The following is a 22,939-nucleotide window of genomic DNA, read 5'->3' on the forward strand; positions in this document are numbered from 1 at the left end:
TTAAGGTTTTTAGCAGGGTGATGGTGGTACATGCTTTTAATCCTAGCACTCAGGAGGCAGAGGCAGGCAGAGCTCTGAGTTCCAGGCCAGCCTGAAGGCGGTAGTAGATAAATGACATCGAGGTCAAGGCAGGACTTCCCAAGTAATGAAGTTTAAACTTGATTGCATATAGGGGGATGGGTAAGCTTTCTCAAATTAGGGCAGTAAGGAATCCTGGGAGATGCCACAGAGATAAGGAAGCTTGCTGCCAAGCTCAATGACCTGAGTTCAAACAGGACCCACAAGGTGAAAAGAGAGAACAGATCCCTCCACACCACTATGTGGCAGGCTCACACGCAAACACAAAGTGGAGAAGTAGCATGATTAAATTAACATGTTACGGCTGGGTACAGTGGTACACACCTTCTTTAATCCCTGAACTGGGGAGGCAAAGGCAGGAAGGTCTGAGTTCAAAGCCATCGTGGTCTAGAGAGTGAGTTCTAGGACAGCCAGGGCGATACAGAATCCCTGTGTCAAATCAAACATGATGATAATAAATCAAAGAAGTTCATTTTAAACTTGGCTATTGACATGGCTAGAGACACAGGTTCAACTTATAGAGTACATGAGCCCTGGGTTTGAATTCCAGCATTACAAAAAGTGCAACCCAGGGCTGGAGAGATGGTTCAGTGGTTAAGAGCACTGACTGCTCTTCCAGAGGTCCTGAGTTCAGTTCCCAGCAACCACATGGTGGCTCACGACCATCTGTAATGAGATCTGATGCCTTCTTCTGGTGCAACAATGTACTCACATACATAAAATAAATAAATAATTCTTAAAAAAAAAAGTGCAACCCAGACTAATGCAAGTGACTGGCAAACACGTAAATGAATTCCTAAAACTTTCTCTGACAATTTTATCACTTATTAAAACCAAATCAAATTTGCACACTACTATTAATAAGATGGATGTACCTGTTTCTCTTGTACAAAGATATACTGACTTAATATTTACTCCCAAGAAGCAACAAAATACTAAGCCTTTGTTTTCTATTACTAAACCATTATGGTTTTGTTGTTGTTGTTGTTGTTGGTTTGTTATTGTTGTTGTTGTTGGTTTTTTCGAGACAGGGTTTCTCTGTGTAGTCCTGGCTGTCCTGGAATCACTCTGTAGACCAGGCTGACCTCGAACTCAGAAATCCATCTGCCTCTGCCTCCCAAGTGCTGGGATTAAAGGCGTGCGCCACCACTGCCCGGCATTATGTTTCTATAAGAATATAAAAGTTTGTCTGTGGAATGGGATAGGGGCTTTGGTGGGGGGGGGGGAACCGGGAAAGGGGTTAACATTTGAAATGTAAATAAAGAAAATATCCAATAAAAAAAGAATTGTTAGGAAAAAAAGGTTGTAGGTACCATAAACCCTACAATTTATAACATACAATAGTCAGACAAATGTGGTTTTTAGGGAGAAGGATGTTTACTGAGAGAAAATTTCATGTAGCACAGGCTTGTCTCAAATTTGTCATGTTGTTCATGCTGGCCTCGATCTCCAGGACCCCCCACCCCACCCCCCGCTCAGCCTCCTAAAGTCTGGAATTATAGTTGTAAAGATCTATGCTTGCTTTTATATATTTATTTCTTTTTTTATTTGGAGACTAGATTTCATTTAGCCCAGGCTAGCCTTGAACTCCCTGTGTAATCAAGGTTGATCTGGAAGCCCCTCACCCTCCATTCTGTATCTCCAAATTGCTGGACTCACAGGCTTGCACCACTATGATTTACACTGTGCTGAGGATTGATCCCTGGACTTCATGCAGGTTAGGCAAGAACTCTACCAACTCAAATATATTCTCGGTTTTCCCCCCTCCCCGCCAGCTTCTAAGTGCTAACATTTCAGGTATGCACCACTAGGCCTGTCCATTTGAGGTGTTTCAAGCCAATATTTGCCGGCACCAAATGACATTATGGCTATAGCACGTGCAATGCAAAATTTTTGTTATTTTGTCTTTTTTTTTTTTTTTTTTTTCAGAGCTGAGGACTGAACCCAGGGCCTTGCGCTTGCTAGGCAAGCACTCTACCACTGAGCTAAATCTCCAACCCCAACAATGCAAAATTTGAATGTTATGGCTGGATGGATTGGAGCCCACCTTTAATCCTAGCGCTAGGGAGGCAGAGGTCCCTGTGAGCTCAAAGCTATCTTGGTCTACGTAGCCAGCTCCAGGACAGACAGGGCTACATAAAGAGACCCTGTCTCAAAACAAAACAATTTCGGAGCAGGCTGGAGAGATATTTCAACAGTTAAAAGCACTGCATGTTCTTCTAGAGGATCCTGGTTCTAGTCCTGGAACCCACATCAGGCAGATCACAGAAAATCTGATGCTTTCTTCTGGTCTCCACAAACACCTGCACCAACATGCCCATATCCACACATACATGTCTGTAATTAAAAATAAAATCTCTTGTTTGTTTTTGTTTTTTGGGACTGAGTTTCTCCTGTTGCCCTGGCTGTTGGAACTTGCTCTGTAGACCAGGCTGGCCTCCAACTCAGAGACCTGCCTGTCTCTGCCTCTCAAGTGCTGGGATCAAAGGTGTGTGCAACCGCCTCCTGGCTAAAAAGAAAATCTTATGAAAAGTTTTATGGAATGTTATATGTTCAGAACCAAGGCTGCCATGAGGTCACACAATGCCATACAAAGCTGCCCTTCTAGAAGTGCTATAAGCTCACCACATGATTGATTCAGAATTTATTCTTGGTTATTGTATTTTCAGAATTTTTTTAACTATTGTCAAAATTTCACAACCCTATGTTCAGTCACATGACTCCTTTTAGAGGTCACAGCATGTATTTTTTTTTTTTGGTTTTTCGAGACAGGGTTTCTCAGTGTAGCCCTGGCTGTCCTGGAACTCACTCTGTAGTCCAGGCTGGCCTCAAACTCAGAAATCCGCCTGCCTCTGCCTCCCAAGTGCTGGGATTAAAGGCCTGTGCCACCACTGCCCGGCACAGCATGTATTCTTAAAGATTTATTTATTTTATACATATGAGTACACTGTAGCTGTCTTCAGACACAATCGAAGAGGAATGTTAAGATCCCATTACAGATGGTTATGAACTACCATGTGGCTGCTGGGAATTGAACTCAGGTCCTCTGAAAGAGCAGCCTCTGTACTTAACCCCTGAGCCATCTCCCCAGCACCAAAATGTGTATTCAAAGAAGCTTGAACTTGGGTCATCCCAGCAGGTGGCGAGAAATTATGTGAATCCTAGAGATCTTTAGAAAGATGATGTCCATCCTGTGGAGATGGTGGCACACGCTATTTATTTATTTATTTATTTATTTATTTATTTATTTATTGAGACAGGGTTTCTCTGTGTAGTCCTGGCTGTCCTGGAACTCACTTTGTAGACCAGGCTAGCCTCGAACTCAGAAATCCGCCTGTCTCTGCCTCCCAAGTGCTGGGATTAAAGGCATGTGCCACCACTGCCCGGCCGGCACACCTTTTAGTGCCAGCACGGGGGAGGCAGAGGCAGGTGGATCTCTGAGCTCAAGGCCAGCCTGGTCTACAAAACACTAGTTCTAGGACAGCCAGGGCTACACAGAGAAACCCTGTCTTAAAACAACCAAAAACAAACGAAAGATATATATCTCATGAATATAATTTAATGTTGGGTTTGAAGAGGAGAAGAAATAGAAAGTCATCATCAAGAAGGCAAAGACCCAGGAAGGGGCCAGCACTGAGAAGTCAGGAACAGTGGGGCGGGGCGCCGGGCAAGCCTGCAATACATACTGAGAGCCTGTCTTATATGGGTTCAAGGATCAGGCTTGAACAGGAAGTGCTTTTACCTACTCAATCAGCTCACAGCCCCGCAGAGTTGCAGAGTTTCTTTAAGAGAGAGAGAGGGAGAGAGAGAGAGAGAGAAAGAGAGAGAGAGAAGCAGATTTCTGACTTTAGCACTGTCTTAGGGTTTTACTGCTATGAACAGACACCATGACCAAGGCAACTCTTACAAGGACAATATTTAATTGGGACTGGTTTACAGGTTCAGAGGTTCGGTCCATTATCATCAAGGCTGCATCCAGGCAGGCATGGTGCAAGAGGAGCTGAGAGTTCTACATCATCTGAAGGCTATTAGCAGAATATTCACGTTCAGACAGCTAAGACTAGGGTATTAAAGCCCACACCCACAGTGACACACATACTCCAACAGGGCTGCATCTTCCAATAGTGCCGCTCCCTGGGCTGAACGTGTACAAACTATTACCAGCACCCATAGGACCAGCTGTATTAGTCAGTGAATGACAAAATATGAGATTTAGGCATATAGGGAAGTAAGAAGACAAGGTAAGATCAGTTTCTCATGGGGAGAGTTTAAGGTCTCTTGGATCTATTAAGAGTACTGTTTTGAATAGAGGCAAGTATAAGGGAGTCCTCAGTATGAACAGGGATTAGAGAACCCAGGGAGGATATACAAAACAGAGAATGTGCTGGATCCTGAAGACATTAGTGTTTGTGGATTCATGGGAGAGAGAACCTGTGGAGGCTACCAAGGAATTCTGAGAAAAGTATGGAGAAACAAGTGCCAGGTCATAGAGAATAAGACTAGAGCATGTTTCAGGAAGTAGTGACCAGAGGTCAAGACATACTGTAACAGCACAATTAATATGCCGTGGTGGGGTGGCTGGAGACACTTCACTGGTTAACAGTACAAACCGCTCATGTAGAGGTCCCGGGTTCAGTTCTCATCACCCACTCCAATCGGGTCACAATCAGCCCCCAGGGGATTGGACTTGCTCTGCTAGTCTCGGAGGACACTGTTCTCATGTGCACAAACCCATTCATATACATACACAATTAAAAGTACTGTGAAGCTAGGCTTGGTGTCGCACATCAGTAATCCCAGCAGTTGGGATGCAGAAGTAGCCAGAGCTCAGAGTTTGAGGCCAGAATGGTCTACAGATCAAGTTCCAGGACAGCCAGGGCTACACAGAGAACCGGATCTGTAAACATCAAAGGGGGAAGATAGTGTGGTGTTGAGTTGGAGGTGTAACTCAGTGGCTGAATGCTTGCCTAGTGTGCATGAGGGTCTTGGCCCAAGCACTGTGTGGGGAATTTATACTAGAATAAAATAAAAGTTAGAAATCCAGAACAGGATGGTGTATATGTAAATCTTAATATATGGGGGCAGCTTTTTCAGGTAAATAACACAAGACAAACCCAGGTCTGACAGTGACAGCCTGTTGGAAGGCTGAGGCAGGTGGACAAGTTCAAGGCCAACATGGATAACTTAGCAAGACTGTCTCAAAATGAAAAATATAGAACGAGGCTGGGGATGTAGGCATACAGAAGAATGCTTGAGAAACAGAAAGAGGGGAGATCTTTTAAAAATAAATTTAGTGTTTATCACATACTACAAAAAGCTGTTTCAAGTACATTGAAGTAAGTGTAAAATACATCTGAAAATCAACTGGACAGTTGTGGTGCACACCTTTAATCCCTGCACCCAGGATGCAGGGGCAGGTGGATCTCTGAATTTGAGGCTAGCCTGGTCTACAAAGTGAGTTCTAGGATAGCCTGGGCTACACAGAGAAACCCTGTCTTGAAAAAAACAAGCAAACAAAACCAAAGGCCACCTGAAAATCAGTGCAGAAAGCTAGTGGAACAGCCCAGTTTTGTACATGTTTGTACATGTCAAGGATCAGTTGTTAGTGTAAATAAAAACAAAACAAAAAACCCCACAAATCAGGGCCAGGAAGATGACTTAGTGGGTAAGGGCCTTTGCTGTTAAGTCTGGTGACCTGAATTCAAGTCAGGATAAATTTCTACAAGTTGTCCTTTGACCTCCACATGTACATTATAGTGTACACACATGCACATAGATTAAATAAAAATTTTAATATATATGCACATATATATGTATATATATTTAAAACTATGTGTATGTCTGTAATTGGAATTGTGCTTCTAAGTGTGGTGTTCTTGGAAGGCAGAGGAGGGTGCTGGTTTCCCTAGAGCTGGAATTACATGCAGTGTTAAGTCACCCAACATAGGTGCTGGGACCTGAACTCTGGTTCTCTGGAAGAGCAGCAAGAGCTCTTAACTACTGAGCCATCTCTCTAGGTCCAAGTATAAAAATTCTCAAAATCTCCTCAAAAAAATATACCGGGTAATAATGAGGTTGATTTAAGGATGGGATGACAGGCAACCAAGAAAGCAGAGGGGAAAGGTTGCTCTAAGTCAGAGCACACAAAGGTGACATCATAAAATGCATATTCATACAAAGGTACTAGATGTAAAAGCAAGTGACTCATTACAAGCTAGGAAAAATATTTGCATGTGATGTGTATATAAGCACATATACATCCTATAGGCAGCCACCTCGTAAACAACCTGTGTAGGAAACTGGTCACCTGGTCTCCTGGCAGGCATCCTGTGGCCTCACTCCTCTGTCAGCCCCCACGTGTATCTGTAGGTAGGCCAGGTTGTTCAAGAATGGGTAATGTGATGCCCCACCCCTTCTTAAAGGACGGCATCCATTAAGCGGGTATGGGTGGGATGGAATTGTGTGTTAAACGGTGACCACAGAAGATCCGTGGATATTTAAAAAAAAATAGTTATCAGTTGACTGCAGTAGTTTCTGGCTGGTGAGAGGGCCCGGGCTGTTTGTGGTGATAAGGTGTGGGTATGGCTGCGGTGGGGTGTCTCTTCCCTTCTATTCTCATCCTTTGAGATGTCTCGCTGAGTTCTCTAGCAGTCTTAGGCCACAGCTGTCCTCAATCATACAGGAGAGCAAACAGAAAAGACACCTGCTTTCCTTCACGGGAGACCGAGGCAAATGGCTGATCTGCAAGGCTTTTCAGGTTTTGGTTTTTTTGGTATATAGCTGGTGTGGAAATTATCCAATGTGGACAGCAGCTGCATGCTCAATAGACTCGTCTCCTTCGAGGTGGAACTGTGAAGAAGTTATGGACTCAACCAGGTCTGAACTACTGCAGAGTGCACCAGAGGTAAGACATTATTGGTGTTTCTACTTTACCGAGGACAACTTTCAGATTCTGGAGGCAAAGGCTGTTTTATTTCTTGGCTATGTGTGAACACCTGGTTGTTTGTGAAGAAAGGGGAACGGGCATACTGTGCATCATAAGATAGCCACAGAGCTGGGATCTGACTGTGAGTCATGAGATAGCCACAGAGCTGGGATCTGAATCCTTGCGTCATGACTCTTTGCCCAGTAATTCTGCTTCTCCTCTCTGCGCCTTTGGTACCCTGTATACTGGTTTATGTTGCTTCAAGAGTTCTAAAGGACTGGAGACTCGGCTAGAAAGACAAATCAGCAATTCTCTAGGGCCCTAGGAAGTTTCTATTCTAGGCCACTTTCCCCGCCCCCTAGTGGTTGACGTAACTGGAACCCCAGGTCCGCCCCAAATAGGGGCCGGGCCCCTCCTTCAGACAAGTTTTAAACCAAACTCAGTTTTCCGGGATTGGCTAAACTTCAAAACAAAGGGGAGGAGAGATACTTGCTGTGGGCATCTTCCAAGCCTTAAGGCAGCTGGCTGGTTTATGGGTTCTGGACACGTGTCTGGCCACCGCGGTGCCTGGGGCTGCTAAAACCAACCCCCGGACTGTGCCAGCCAAGTAATAATAAAGCAGTGGCTATGGTGCAAGGGTGGCATAATCATCGTCACAATAACAGCTCTAATTATGCTATAACTACCATCTGCCTCCGCCTTAGCTTTTGCCCTGACTCACTCGACAGCAAGCCAGCCGTCGGGGAAGAAACTGAGGCAGAGGTGGAGCCAGCAGGCTGTCAGGTCCAACCGCCCCAAATTTTAACTTGTCTGGGATCAGCGCCAAGAGGTCAAACCCAGTTCAATTCTGATATAAGCTCTTCACCTCCGGTGACTGTCCCTAATCTCAGGCCACAAGGCTTTCTTTCCTACTGCCCCTAGAAAAGAAGCGGCTGGCAGTACGGGAAATTGGTGCAAACTACAACTCCCTTTAGCCTTTGCGCTCAAGGCGCGCTTGCTGCCCACGCCCCCGAAGCCGCCTGCGGCTCTCGCATAGCTATGCCTCTTGGGAATTGTAGTTTGAACTCGCATTCTTTAGCGCTAAATCTCATAGCCGCGGACTCGGTATCCCTTGATGCCCTGCGGCTTCTTTTGACGCGACTGGGAGGACCGGGGAAGCAGGGGCGTGGCCTGCACTGGGCCACACCCCGCTCTCCTCCGGCTGGCCCGACGCGGCGGTGGCAGTAGGGGCGGCGGCAGTGGCGGGGGGGGAGGGGTCGGGCGGGGGGCTGGTGGCAGCGGCGGATGGACTCGCGGGTATCGGAGCTGTTCGGCGGCTGCTGCCGGCCCGGAGGAGGCCCGGCCATGGGCGGAAACCTCAAAGCTCGGGGGGCCGGCGGTAGCAGCAGTTGCGGGGGCCCAAAGGGGAAGAAGAAGAACGGAAGGAACAGAGGAGGTAAAGCCAACAATCCTCCGTACCTGCCCCCAGAGGTGAGCACCTGAAAAGTGGCGGAGCCGTGGGGAACTACTCCTTCCGGTCCCCGAGACTCCAAGGAGGCGGGAGAGAGACAATTAATCCCCCTTTCCGGTGTCAAGACCCCAGGGAGGAAGGACTGGGGAAGAGAACCCCCTCCCCCTGTTCTTGGACCCCTACAAAGCGGGATCGTCAAGACTGGACGATCCTTTTCAGTGTCAGGACTGCGGGGAGGGACTGCCCCTTTCACCTCCATAACCTTTGAATTAGTGGGAACAGGGGATCCTTTCCCCTTGAGAAGAGCAGAGGATGTCTGAATCCCTACGCTGGGAGTGGGGAAGAAACATTATACTGGGAAAAGAGGGGAGGCAGAGTAACCAACGCTTTTCTAAACTTGATCCACAGGGAGAAGGGGAGTAGCCGGGACAAGAGCGATGTGTTCCTTCCTTACCCTTCAGTACCCACACACATAAAACCAGAGAACAGTTAGACATAGCCCTCTGCCCTTTCCTTGTCTCTGCCCTTTCCTTGCCCTGTGAGACACAGTGAAAAGTTTCCCATGAACGCACTCTGTGAGTTCTTAAGACAGAGAAGACTACTTTCCTTCCTCTTAAAATAGGAGAACCCAGTTGGGCAGTAGTGGATCCTCCTTTAAATCCCATCACTCTGGAGAGATGGCTCAGCGATTAAGAACACTGTCTGTCCTTCCAAAGGACCCCAGTTCAAGTGCCAGCACCCACACAGCTGCTCACAAAGGTCTGCAACTCCAGTTCCAGGGAATCTGACACCCTCACACACATACATGCAGGCAGAAAACCAATGAACATAAAATAAAAATAACAAAAAAAAAATCCCATCCCTTGGGAGTTGGGGGGGGTGTTCTGAGTTCAAGGCCAGCCTGGTCTAGGAAGCAAGTTATAGGACAGCCAGGGCCTCACAGAGAAACTTTGTTTCGAAAACAAAGAAGGGAGAACCCAAGGTGGGAAGGGCTTCAACAGGTGATTATAACTTTAAGTATGTACCAGAGTGATACAGGTTGCTGTTGCTGCTCATAGAATTCCAATCCAGTAGGTGAGGATGAGCCTGATAATTTGGCATTTCTTACAAGCTAAAATTGTGGTCCTAATACCACACTTTGAGAACCATTGGTGGAGATTATCTTTCTACCATCTTTATAGTCAACGATCCTAATTATTCACCTTCAAAAGAAGAGTAAAAAGGTTTCTTTGTTGATGGGAAAAGAGCTTCCACACATTCTGTGGTGTGGTTGACATTACGGATAAAGACACCTCTAAGGACTTTAAAGACAGTATGATGACCAAGAGGGAAACAGAAAAATAAAGTGGCCAGAGAGGAGTGGTGCAGAAACGCAGGCAGACAATAAGTAAATCTCATAACCTTTTGTCCAGGGGCTGGAGGGTGGCGCAGGGCAGGTATGTGTGGCACACAGCCCAAACGGTGGCTGCTATTCGAAGAGGCTATGTGACGCTTTCCTGCTTTCACTTCTACTGAGGCAGAAAAGGGGATAAAAGCCCCAGTGAGTTCACTGTGGAGTCTGCCCCTTAGGTTTCCTCGTTTGTTTGGGTAAGTCCCAGCTTTGGAGTTCTGCTCTTTTACCTGGGCCTCTTATCTTAGGGCCTTTGAGGTGACCAGTGCTGAGTTCATACTTTGGCTCCATTCCAGAGTCACCGTAGCCTCTTACACTTGATGGCATCAGCTGAGAGGGAGGGGCAAGAAGGAAGTGGTGTCTACTTAGTGGGTGTCAAAAGAAAGGCCTCAACAGTCTGAACACAGAAAAAGAAACCCAAACCAAATACCCCAGAGCAAGCAGCAGTTTTAGGCTGTGGCGGGTGTGGGCCAGAGAGGTGATCTTGTATCAGGAAGAACAGTGCTGATGGTTTCTTAGATAAACGGGTGGTTTGATGTATCCTTTCAGGCCTTTCCTCAGAGGCCACACTGGAGATTAGAATCTGTCTTCCACTGCTTGGCAGATTCCAGCATGGGCAGGTGCCACTTGGGCTTTCTTCCTGCCTTATATGCCTGAGGTCACTGGGAACTGAGGGGAAGTAGGGATGAGGTCTGGACAGGATATGGTAACTGCTTCCTGTTTCTTTTCAGGCTGAAGATGGAAACATCGAATATAAAGTGAGTCTTGCGTTGGGGAGGAGAAGGGAGTGGAGTTGCCCTTGTCAGTGTGAGGTGATCTCTCTGATGTCCTCCAACTTCATGATGCAGCTTCATGCTGCATGGCATCATGCTGAGCTCTCTGAAGCCACTGTGTCCAGAAAGAATCACTGCTGGCATGGTGGGGGAAGGGTTGGTTTGTTTGTTTTAAAATTTTTAATTTTTTTTCCTGGATTTTTGAGACAGGCTTTCTCTGTAGTCTCAGCTGTCTTGGAACTCACTCCTTAGGCCAGGCTGGCCTCAAACTCACAGAGATACATCTGCCTCTGCCTCCCAAGTGTTGAGATTGAAGGCATGTGTACCCCACTGCCAGGTTAAAAGTTTTAAGTATGTGCTTCTGAGTACAGGTACCCTCAGAGGCCAGAGTAGGGTGTCAGATTTCCCTGAAGCTGACATTTAAGGAGGTTGTCAGCTGTCTGACTTGAGTGCTGGGAATCGAACTTGGGTCCTCTGTGAGAGCACTGTGTACTCTTAACTAACCACTGAGCCGTCTCTCCATCCCCAGGGGGCAAGAGTTTTAAGTAGACAAAGTTGCTGGTCATTCTAGCAGGACAGGAAGGGACCACATTTGAGGTTTGGGAGGAACAACTAGTTTCTTCATCTCATGATACCGCATCTGTCCTAAGCTGAAGCTGGTGAATCCGTCTCAGTACCGCTTTGAGCACTTGGTGACGCAAATGAAGTGGCGGCTCCAGGAAGGACGCGGTGAGGCCGTCTACCAGATTGGGGTAGAGGACAATGGGCTGCTGGTGGGGCTGGCTGAGGAGGAGATGCGGGCTTCCCTCAAGACCCTGCACCGGATGGCAGAGAAGTATGCTTCTTCCTTCCCTTCACCTAACTTTAGGGAGGACCCATGCACACCCAGCCAGCCAGGTCCAGAGGGACTCGGGTTGGGTGGGGGCTCCTTCTGTTGCCATCCCTTGACAAAGCCAGAGTCAGGCTGCTGCTCTCATTGCCTCACTGTTCATGGGCTCCCCGCTCCCCTTGACTGAAAATGCTTGTTTCAAAAGAGGTGGAGGCAGCAGGGGGGGGGGGCATAGATTGCAAGGTGGTGTAAGGTGCAGTCGGTCGTCGGGAGCTCTGTGATCCAGAGCTAGACTGGTTAGGGCAAGTTTATGTGAAATATGGCAGCTGTGGCTCTTCTGTGACAGGGTTGGGGCAGACATCACTGTTCTTCGGGAGCGAGAGGTGGATTATGACAGTGACGTGCCCCGGAAGATCACTGAGGTGCTAGTACGAAAGGTCCCCGACAACCAACAGGTGAGTACCCGACAACACTCCAGGTCTCTCTCCCCGTGAAGGCTCTGTGGGTGTTAGGCTCTTCATTGGCCCAGGGTCCTGGGAGTGCTCTCCAGGGGGCAGCAGCACCTATACCGTTAGTGAGAGGTGAATATTGGGAGACCTCACCTCTGCCAATTTCTTCCCAGTTCCTAGATCTCCGTGTGGCCGTCCTAGGAAATGTGGACTCAGGGAAGTCAACCTTGCTTGGAGTTCTGACCCAAGGAGAGCTAGACAACGGGCGGGGCCGGGCTCGGCTCAACCTTTTCCGCCACCTGCATGAGATTCAGTCTGGCCGGACTTCCAGCATCAGCTTTGAGATCCTGGGCTTTAACAGCAAGGGAGAGGTGCATGGGCTCAACGGGACCCAGTGGGGCCAGACTGTTGAGGACGGGCTGGGGGCAGGGTGTGGAGACCTCTTGGAGAAGTCTGAGGGCACTGTGAACATCTCTCTCCCTCAAAAAAGCAAGTGAGAATCCACGGAGTGAAATAGAAAACGGGCTAAAGGTTATGAGACAGGGACTACCAAGGGACTAGCCTAGGACCTGGTGGCTCCTGAAGGGGTGGGGAGGTGCGCAGGGACACTGAGAGCCCTGGCTCCGGGCTAGGTGGTGAATTACAGTGACTCACGGACTGCAGAGGAGATCTGTGAGAGCAGCTCCAAGATGATCACCTTCATTGACCTGGCGGGCCACCATAAATACCTGCACACCACCATCTTCGGCCTCACCTCCTACTGCCCCGATTGTGCCCTGCTCCTCGTCGGTGCCAACACTGGAATCGGTACGAGACAGTGAGCAGAGGGGCAGGGCAAAGGGAGGAGCTGACTCTCTCCTGCCCTGAGGCCCCTCAGAGCTGGGAGCAGCACCAACTCTTCCTTTTCCTTCCTCCTACGTTCTCCCTCCTGCCACCTGCCTTCTCTGAGGCAGCCGGCACCACACGGGAACATCTGGGGCTGGCCTTGGCCCTGAAAGTGCCCTTCTTCATCGTGGTCAGTAAAGTGGACCTGTGTGCTAAGACCACAGTGGAGAGGACAGTACGCCAGCTGGAGCGGGTCCTCAAGCAGCCTGGCTGCCACAAGGTCCCCATGCTGGTCACCTCTGAGGATGATGCTGTCACTGCTGCCCAGCAGTTTGCCCAGTCACCCAAGTGAGCCTGCCTCTCACCCTAAAGCCTTGGTGGACAGGGAAGGCTGCCTCAGGGTCCAGGAGCATAATGTCCCACTTCCAGGGCCAGATCCATTGTAGTTCAGGTCTCTGCCTTTTTCCAGTTTGGGATTGTGGGAGGGGGCTAACCTGGAGCTTTGTTGATGCCTGGAACCTTCGAGACATTAGCTATCCATATTCCCTGGCTTGCTCACAATCAGAAAGGGACTCTGCTCACTTTTTCATGGGTGGGCCTCTGGCTACTGCTTCCTGTCAAGACTATTTTCATCCATGCACTTGTCTCTCCACAGTGTCACCCCCATATTCACACTGTCCAGTGTGTCTGGAGAGAGTCTGGACCTTCTTAAAGTCTTCCTGAATATTCTGCCGCCACTCACCAACAGCAAAGAGCAGGAGGAGCTGATGCAGCAGCTGACGGAATTCCAGGTGCTCGGCGGCAAACAGGAGGCGGGTGGGGTGGAGGGAGGCGGCCTGGTACTGAGCCTCAGCACATTATGGGCCTTCAAGCCTGGTGGCAGGACACTGACAGTTTTCTTTGGCTCTAGGTGGATGAAATCTACACAGTGCCAGAGGTGGGGACTGTAGTTGGAGGAACACTATCCAGGTGACTGCCTCGTCACTACTCTGCTCAGCACTCACTTGTTACTGGGGACCTCTCGCATGCAGGAGCCCCCGGGGTTGAACCGTGCTGATCTACAGGATGCGCCTGTTTGCAGACTAGCTTTCGCACTCAGAGCTGGAGGAAGCTCAGTACTCCTGGCTTGTGGGGTTGGGAGGGTAGGAGGATGGGGGTGGCGGAATGGGTACTGCTGCTTTACAAGAGTCTCCAGGCTCCTAGAACATATGAGTCATGGGCTCTAGGAAGAAACTGCATTCAACTAACCTCTCAAAGCAGGGAAATGAGTCTCTTAATGAACCACAGGGTGAAACCTAAGGGTAGAACTGTTCCTTTAGGGACCTGGTGTTAGCCAAGCCACAGGGATGCCTGTGCCAGCCATTACTGCTGGCCTTGAGAATCTGAATGCTAGGCTGGAGAAGGCAGTCGCCTCCCTACTTCCAAGCTGGAATGTAGGGTTCCTTTGCCCTAATTCAAGGGACATAAGCCTAGAAGGGCAGGAGTGTTTTGAGTGACCTTGGCAAAGTCAGAGGGAAAGATGCTGACACTGCCACCTGCTGTCTGGGCTGCAGTGGGATCTGCCGTGAAGGGGACCAGCTGGTAGTAGGCCCGACAGACGATGGCTGCTTCCTGGAGCTGAGAGTATGCAGCATCCAGCGGAACCGCTCTGCCTGTCGTGTGCTTCGAGCTGGGCAGGCTGCTACACTAGCCCTTGGAGACTTTGACCGTGCATTGCTTCGCAAGGTGAGGTGGACAAGTGGGTTGGAGAGGGAACATGAGTGTCTGGAAAACTGGCTACTGAGTGAGAAACACAGTCTTTAACTTAGGAGTGTAGGCCTGGTTATATAGACTACTGAAAGGGCGTAGGATACTTAAAACACAGGTCCTTAAATTCCCATAGTGCCCTCCTCTTCAGGGCCTTTCTCAGGAGGTATGCAGAAGAAAAGGGGGTCAAGAGCTGTAAAGGGTGTAGAGTGGTTGGAGAGAGACCAATGCCAGGTTTGCCCTTGTGGACCTTGGACTGTTCCTCCCCAGGGCATGGTGATGGTGAGCCCCGAGATGAATCCCACCATCTGCTCAGTGTTCGAGGCAGAGATCGTCCTACTGTTCCATGCCACCACTTTTCGGCGGGGATTCCAGGTGACAGTACATGTGGGCAACGTACGTCAAACAGCAGTGGTGGAAAAGATCCATGCAAAGGTGAGAGGGACCCAGCCGTGTTCCATTTCTTCAGGGAAAGTCAATATTCTGACTCCATACAGGAGGGAAGCCCAACATCAGATCTGGCTGAGTCCCCTGATCACGGAAAGGGAGCAAAGCCTATATACTGTGTAGAGGGCGGGGAGCAGCCCCCCTGGGGGCCTCACAGGTCGAGAGTCAAGGCTGACAGAGAGTGGGACGGGAGGCACTTGCCAGGGCCGTGACCTCTTTTCTCCTGAAGGACAAGCTTCGGACAGGGGAGAAGGCAGTGGTACGCTTCCGTTTCCTGAAACACCCAGAATACCTGAAGGTGGGCGCCAAACTGCTGTTCCGGGAGGGTGTTACCAAGGGCATCGGTCATGTCACGGATGTACAAGCCATCACAGCAGGAGAAGCCCAGGCCAGCATGGGCTTCTGAGTCCTCAAAACAGCTCTACTGCTGTTCCTACAATACATGAGGTGACTTCCGGCCATGCTGCCCACTGTTGGCGGCTCTGTGTGTTAATAGGCTAGGGAGAGGAGTGTCTGCTGCCACTTGCTTCCTGTCACATTTCTGGAGAGGTGTCAAGTTTGGTATGGCCAGGGAGGGGCAGTCCTGAGGGAGAAGACAATTCAGGGCAGTGCTCAGTAGCTGTGTGCACCCCCCGTTGGTTCATTGACCCTGGCGGCTGCACGGTCTTGTCCACTGGAGGGAGCAGTACACAGCCATCTTGGCCCACTATCAGGACTGGGCATGACTCACCAGTGTGACCTCTGCACTTCAGGAATTGTCAACAACTGGGGTGGCCCTTGACAGCACTTCTTTTTTATACCTCCTCTCAAGGCCACGTAAGTTACCTATCTCTACCTGACTGTGGATAAAAGACAGTGCTTCTAGCCATCTGGCGGACCCAGGGACTGAAGAAATGGCACAGAGACCATGAAAGACTGTGCTCCTATCCTGTGTTGAGTCCCGATGCATTTCCTTCTTCATTTCCTTCTCTCAAGGGCCGATTCCCCAGATCCTCATGTCATAGGCCCCACTTGGTGCTATTTGTGGTGCTGGCTCAGGCGTGGGGCTGCCAAGCTAAGACTTGGCACACCAAAGGCCAGCTGCATGTCGGTTTCTTTCCTCCAGTTATCCGTCGGCTTCCATGCTACCTCAAAGAGTGCGGTAGCCACAGGACTGACCCAGTTTGTGCATCCTGGGATCCTCATCCCCAATCCTGCTCTTAACATAAAACCTTTTCTTGTTTTAGTAGTTTGTAGTGACCACCCCCTTCCCTCTGTTGTCGGGAACCAGGAGGAAAGGGAAAGATGTCATATTTCTTATTCTAGGCATGGACTCCCTCCTTTCCCTTTGTTAGCATCCTGGGTTCCCATGAACTCAGGGATTTGTTGAAGATTCTCTGCATATATATATATATATATGTATATATATATATTTAAATACACATATATATTGTACAGAATAAAAATGTTTTATTGGACACTCTGTGCTTATGCTTAAGACACAGGTTCAACCTCCAGGGCTAGATTGTCAGGATTAGAAGCAAGTAACACCCTTCCATTGAACTCTGAATATTTGGGAAAGAAGTCATCTGTTATCTCATTGGCTGTTTTTGTCCTCTCCCCCACAGGATCATTGTTGTGTGTGTGTGTGCCGATTCTTGTCTTCTCTCCCATAGGATCTGTGTTGTATGTGTTCTGCTTTGTTTTATATCATTCTTTGAGTGAGCAGAGTATAAGGTGAAAAGGCCTTTTCAGCTCAGCTAGCTCTGTGGTACTTACCACATTGCGTGCCTGTCAGTGGTAACAGTGAGCAGAACCCTCTCCTCAGTACCAGAGGTGGATGGTCATGTAGTCCTCACATTTTTCATTTATAGCCTAGATTCTTGAGGTATCGAGGGCCACTTTAGCTAACCCCCAGTCCTTGCTATTTCTGTGTTCAGACTATCGTACAGTTTGGAGTCCAGGACATTGTGATGCTAGCCAGACGCCAAACTGAGCTCTGTTCCCAGGCTTTCTGACCATCCCATATTAAATAGGGTCTAAGGCTAATGTCTATTGCAGAAGGAGGGACTCTGTTTGTTTTGAGTACTAATCCTGGCAAAACAAATAATACATGTGGTCCAAAGTCTATGTAGCCTTCAGCCTCCGGAGCCTTTTTTAAGATGAGAGTCTGTAGCCCAGGCTGGACTCCATCTGACTCTGTAATTGAGGATGACCTTTAGCTCAGGCCCCTTGGCACTCATGCTGGGACTGCAGGCACGGCTCATGTCTGCTTTTATACCATACATACTAAGGCCAAATCTGGGCCTCTCTGAATTTTAGGTACCAACTGAGCTATCGCCCCCAGCCCTATTTCTAGTACTTTTACACAGGCTTTTGGCCGTGTAGCCTTAAATTCAGTGGTCCTCCCACCTCAGCCTTCTCCTTCAGTTAGGATTACAGGTATGTGCCACCATATCTGAGATGGTTTAAAAAATTAGTTTTTATTAAAGGTACAATTTGAATCCCATCACTTGAAGCAGAGGCAGGCAGATCTCTGTGAACTCAAGGCCAGTCTGGTCTACAAAGCAAGTTCCAGGACAGTGAGGACACAGAGAAACCCCGGCCCCAAGGAACAAACAGTACTATTGGTTTAATTATTAAGAAGCCTGTGGGTAAAACTTTTATTAGGAGCTATGAGCATTGAGGAAAGCAAGGTCACCTCGTAGCACGATGCTACTTTTACCAGCACTGTTTGTAGCACTACTCCCATAGACTGTACAGTAGGGCAGCTCTGCCCAGTAAACGAGGTACATTGCTAACTCTGTCCTCCACTGGTCCACTAGCCACCTCCCACCTACTCCTCCAACTTACTCTAAGGTGTCTAAGACACCTGAGTTTCTGCCACAGTGCTTCTCTCTTTGGAGGCAAGGTCTCATTGTATTACCCACGCTGGCCTGGAATTTAATCCAGATCCGCCTGCCACCATCTCCAGAATTCTAGGATTACCATGCTCACATCTGGCTGTTACTAGAGAAAAGTCATGCTAGGCAAGTATTCTACCACTGGGCTACATCCTAGTCTATGTCTTTCATGTAGCCCAGGGTGTCTCACCAAGGATGTTTTTAACTCCAGACTGATTACCCTTTCTTGACCCTCTAAACTGTTGGGATTACAAATGTGTACCAAACACTTGACAGCATATTACGTTCCGACTCCAGACCGTGACAGTGCCATAGGTACGGCGGCATGCACCTACATCTCAGCACACAGGAAACTGCAGTAGTAGGATCACAGATTTGACAACAGTCTAGCCTTCCCATCTCCAATGTCAAAAAACTCACTGGTAAGTCTTTTTTACATTAACAGAATATTAGAGGAGTAAAAGGCGACCCCAAAGAGTCTATTTTTATTGTCTCTGTGGTATCATTTACTACATGCATTCAGCCAACATTAAGAACATATTTACATGTAAGGCACTGCAAGAATTCTTGCCTTTAAGAAACTACAAGTCTAGCCAGAGAAGCTACAAACTAAAGTCAAAGGGTAATTTCCTGCTAAACAGTGAATTTCAAATCTTTCAAAGACCCAATTTATAAGTAAGTTGATTTGTATTTGTGTAGGGAAAAGATGTGTGTACCTCTTTCCTACCCATTAAATTCATACATAATTCAAAATCATGTAATTTATCAGAAAAGCTGAAAGATTTAATCCCAGTGCCTGCATGGCTGAGGAAGACTGCTAAATCCATTACTTGAGCCGTTTGCACTTGCCCATCTCAATAGTCCTTACTTTCCTTCCAGAACGGGAAGTGAACATGGGGCCTTGCACATGCTGTCCTAAACAAGTTGGCTATATCTCCAGCCCCATCTTCTCCCCTTTCTGTTTCAATTTTTTGAGTCACACTCCTAAATATATCCTGCTTAGTCTTTAGTCAGTTTTACAGGGAAGAGTCTGTTAAGGTTCCTTATACCTTTTATGACACTCTGTCTCCCTAAAGATTAAAAACATTTTGATCAGCAACAGGATCAGAATCCCATTGAAAGAAAAAAAAAAAAAAAACAACTCATTTTGTATTAAAAATTTCATACATTCCCTTGAGTAATAATGATTCCATCTCTTAGAAATAAAATAGTAAAGCTCTCCTGCAAGCCCCAGGGCAGCACTAATGTGTCAATGGCTTAAAAAATGATTCCAGTGTCTGCATGCCGTGTGGCCTAAAGCGTTTATTACTGGAAGCCAAAGGACTCTTTGGATTTCTTTTGCCCCGAGGAGACATGGCAGGAACAGCCTGGGGTTTTGAAGTGCAAGGCTGCAAAAAAGACTTCTGCAACTCCAATGCAAAATGGTAGTCCGTGTGTTCTGGCATGTCCCATACTGGAACCAGGGAGTCACACTGCTCACAGAGCACTTGGTCATCAGGTGCCCTCTGGGCCGCCTCCTGAGAGTTGTAAGCTGAAGAATCAAGCATGTTTGGACTGTTCTCAGCCACATTCATTTCTGTAGAGATTGCTTTAGAGGATACTGGCTTCAGCACTCTCCCATCAGCAGGACCACTGTCTACACAGTCTGTTGGCAGACAGCTTGGTTGCGCTTCAGAATTGACCTGTGGAGGGTAAGGAGCTGCAGAATTACTAACCTGTGTGCGCTGTAGCAGTAGACTCTTCTGCTTAAAGAAAGAGTTAGTTCCTGTGGGTCGGCTGGTTTGCAACACAAGTGAGGGCTTGGATGATGACTTCTCCGTGGCCATGTTAAGAGGCCCAAAGGAAGTCTCTTTCATTCTCTGCTTTTTGGCAGCCTTTTGAAAAAAAGACTTTACAGATGACGTGGCTGCCTCTTTAGAGGTGGGCACAGCTGGGCCAGGTGCCTGGGTCCTAGTCTCAGAGCTGGCAATTGGCACCTTTGGCTGACAACTTGAGTCACTACTCAGGAACACAGTGATATCCGTGCGAGCTGGAGGGGCAGCTGCAGAGAACTTGGTGGCACAGAGGAAGAGCATTGTGAGAGGAGGGGACCTGTGTACAAAGGAACAGAACAAGCAAGTCACCAAGTCACTGTTTTAAGAGCTCAGATCCAACTCATAGATTATAATCATAATTATGATTATAATTATGATTATAATTGAATTATAATTAATAATTATAATAATTTCCTTTCTTCTTCTTTTTTTTTTTTTGGTTTGTTTTTGTTTTTTTCAAGACAGGGTTTCTCTGTGTAGTCCTGGCTGTCCTGGAACTCACTTAAATTTCCTTTCATGATTATAGTGTTTCACAGCCATTACTGTGTATCATATTAATATAAAGTAGACTTGGATAACAATTTGAGTTTCTAGCAGGTTCCTAGCTTGGGGTCGGTGGAACACTCTCTTACTGCTAGTGCTAGACCACTTAGAGAATCCATGATTTACCAGAAGTTGTGGCAACAAATTTTGGGTCGTTTGTTTTTTTTGTTTTCTGAGACAAGGTTTCACTATGTAACTCTAGAGGGCCTGGAACTATATAGACCAGTCTGTGTCTCATGAGTTCTGGGACTAAAGGTGTGCCCCATCACACCTAGCTTGGGGCAACACAAATTTTATTAAAGGCAACACTTGAGAAGTAGATAGAGCAGATGTTCAAGGTCATTCCCAGCTACATGAAAAAGCTTACCAGCCAGCTGGTCCACTGGGTAAGGGTACTTGCCACCAAGCTAAATGGCCTGAATTTGGTTTGAAGACCAACTCAGAGATTTCATATGTAGTACATGTATACACAAAATAAGTGAAAAAAATTCCAATATTAACCCATAATTATAGATTTTTTTCAAGATAAAATTTCCTGTCAAGATTTTGGTTTCAAATCTCAGTCTCAGAAACATTTTAAAGCCAGGCAGTGGTAGCTACACAGAAACCCTGTCTTAAAAACAAAACAAAACTAAAAACTTAAAAAAAAAAAAATACCCCCTACTCCCTCCCAAAAAAAAGTTCATTATGTATCTCCATATGAACTGAGTTTCAGAATATAAAACATGCTTTTACATACAGGTTAAATCTTCAATCAGATGAGAGCAAATGCTATTTTTAGTTACTGTGAGTTGAATATGGTAACACATGCCTGAAATCCAGTACCAGAGCCAAGACAGAATGAGTTCAAGGCCAGCCTAAGTTCCATAGCAACATGCTGTCTCAAACAGCAAAAGAAAATGTTGGCACTGCCCTCAGGATTTATACTTTGGAACCACATCATAAACAGACAATGTTAGTGGTCCTGTAATGGTTTTCAAATAAGGATTCATATAAACACAGTACCACAGTTATCATTTGGGTCTGTGAAACTTTAGTATTTGTGGGACAAGCAATTATACCAGAAAGTAAATGTTCCAGTTTTGTACACGTCAATATATTTTAGATAAGCAGTACTTTAGGTGAACTGAACTTTTTTGTAATCTTCAATGACAAGTTTATATTTCTGTCATAATGAATTTAGAATATCCTTCTTTGGTTTTCTGAAACAAGTTCCTGCTCTGTAGCCAAGGATGACCTTGAATTCTGATCCATCAAGACTGGCTTGAACACACCGTGCTTTTCCTGGGGCAGGGCAGGATGGGGTGAGGAACTGGGGATAGAACTCAGGACCTTGGCTCAGGGCTGAGGCTGTATCTCAGTAGAGGGAGAGCGCTTGCCTCCTGTGCATGAGGACCTGGGTGCCTCACAAGCCAGGCATGGTTTGTGATGGTATGGGCCTGTGATCTCAGCTCTTCTTGGGAGATGTAGGCAGAAGGACCAGAAGTGCAGAGACATCTCTAGGTACACTGCCTAGAACACAGAAGTCCCTATCTTAAAAACATCTACGATGATAATGTCAGGACAGAAAAATAAACATGATTTCACCATGCCTTGGTGATGCTTCCTGCCCAACAGATGAAATGTATATAGACCTGTATCATAAAGAAGAGCTGGGGCAGAGCTCAGCAGTAGACTGCAGCCCTGTGCAGCCACGAGAGAGCATGGCTTCCAATCCAGCTCCCAGAGTGGCCAGGAGGGGGCTTCACAGAAAGACCTTGTCTGAAACAGACATTCAACACAGTCAGTCAGCAAAGATTGAGGCTATTTTAGTACCTACTTAGATAAAATATAAACACATACTAAACATCTACTAAGCATAGGACACTGGGTTGGGTACACACAGCCTAGACTATAGGAAAAATTTCTGAATAAAAATCATGAAAAATGTTTTTAAGATACAATTAAGAAGTTCCTAAGTGTATTTGTCCCCAGGTGCAGACAGTCATGTCCCTGCATACAGTAAGCTGGTACAGGCAAGAATGGTGCTGGTTCATGTCTTCTCACTACTAATATACCTGTGGGTACCAGAATGCACCAAATGTAGGGAAAAACAAAGCAAAACAAAACAAAAAACCCTGCAACTGATGACCCCCTCCCCACCTACACACACAAACACACACACACACACACACACACACACTTTTTCTGTGCATACCTGCCTGCCTTGGAACTCACTTTATAGACCAGGCTGGACTCCAACTCAGAGGTGTGCCTGCCTCTACTTGGCTAAAGCTCCTCATTTTTCCCGTCTTCCTTAGATCTTGATGACTCTCATCTAATAGGTGTTACTAGTCAGAGTCACAAAGAAATTACACCAGATGAAAGTTCAGAAGCTCACTGACTTTACAGATAAGTTACAAAATAAACTTTTGGGTTTTCTGGTTGTGGTTTTGTTTTTTTGAGACAGGGTTTCTCTGTGTAGCTTTAGCTTTGTAGACCAGGCTAGCCTTAAACTCACAGAGATCTGTCTACCTCTGCCTCCAAGATTGGGCCACCACTGCCTAGTGCCACCCCTGGCCCCTCTTTTTAAGATAAACTGAAAAAAAGTCTCACCACTCAGTCTGGATTCCAGATGTATTACAGTTCCTGATGGCAGCAAATGCATCCTGGCTCATCTTGTGAGCGTCATAGCGAGTGAGGGCACAGCACCGACGCAGGCTACTGAGACGCTTGTCCCCTTGAACACGAATACTGACGACCAACTGAGTGGCCACTCTGTCATTCTGTGGAGAGAGGAGGATTGAGG

General features: G+C 47.2%; 2 protein-coding genes across 4 annotated transcripts in view; one reads left to right on the plus strand and one right to left on the minus strand.

Moving 5' to 3' along the window:
- The first annotated feature begins 6,765 nt into the window (after positions 1–6,765).
- On the plus strand, positions 6,766–16,139 carry Gtpbp2 (GTP binding protein 2). 2 transcript variants are annotated; one of them, XM_076915291.1, is made up of 12 exons: positions 6,766–6,982; positions 10,575–10,601; positions 11,267–11,451; positions 11,792–11,900; positions 12,068–12,265; positions 12,527–12,701; positions 12,848–13,067; positions 13,375–13,510; positions 13,630–13,688; positions 14,273–14,444; positions 14,736–14,900; positions 15,142–16,139. In XM_076915291.1, the coding sequence occupies exons 1-12, from the start codon at positions 6,878–6,880 to the stop codon at positions 15,316–15,318; spliced, it is 1,728 nt and encodes a 575-aa protein (XP_076771406.1). In that variant the 5' UTR covers positions 6,766–6,877; the 3' UTR covers positions 15,319–16,139. The 2 variants fall into 2 exon arrangements, with proteins under 2 accessions (XP_076771406.1, XP_034377920.1); XM_034522029.2 differs by lacking the exon at positions 6,766–6,982 and adding an exon at positions 8,235–8,473.
- Positions 16,140–18,243: 2,104 nt separating this feature from the next.
- The window catches only part of Polh (DNA polymerase eta), a 32,147-nt gene continuing 27,451 nt past the window's right edge, over positions 18,244–22,939 (minus strand). The window contains exons 10-12 of one of the 2 annotated variants that reach the window (XR_013104704.1): positions 22,747–22,916; positions 21,484–21,663; positions 18,244–19,885 (exon numbers count right to left, since the gene is read on the minus strand). Coding sequence is in view for 1 of the 2 variants with exons in the window: in XM_034522031.1 (XP_034377922.1) it covers positions 19,036–19,885; positions 22,747–22,916 (1,020 nt within the window). In the remaining variant the exon portion in view is untranslated. The remainder of the gene's footprint in view (positions 19,886–21,483; positions 21,664–22,746; positions 22,917–22,939) is intronic. The other variant, XM_034522031.1, reaches the window with a different exon arrangement.

Source organism: Arvicanthis niloticus, chromosome 17 (genome assembly GCF_011762505.2).
Source record: "Arvicanthis niloticus isolate mArvNil1 chromosome 17, mArvNil1.pat.X, whole genome shotgun sequence".
NCBI lineage: Eukaryota > Metazoa > Chordata > Mammalia > Rodentia > Muridae > Arvicanthis > Arvicanthis niloticus.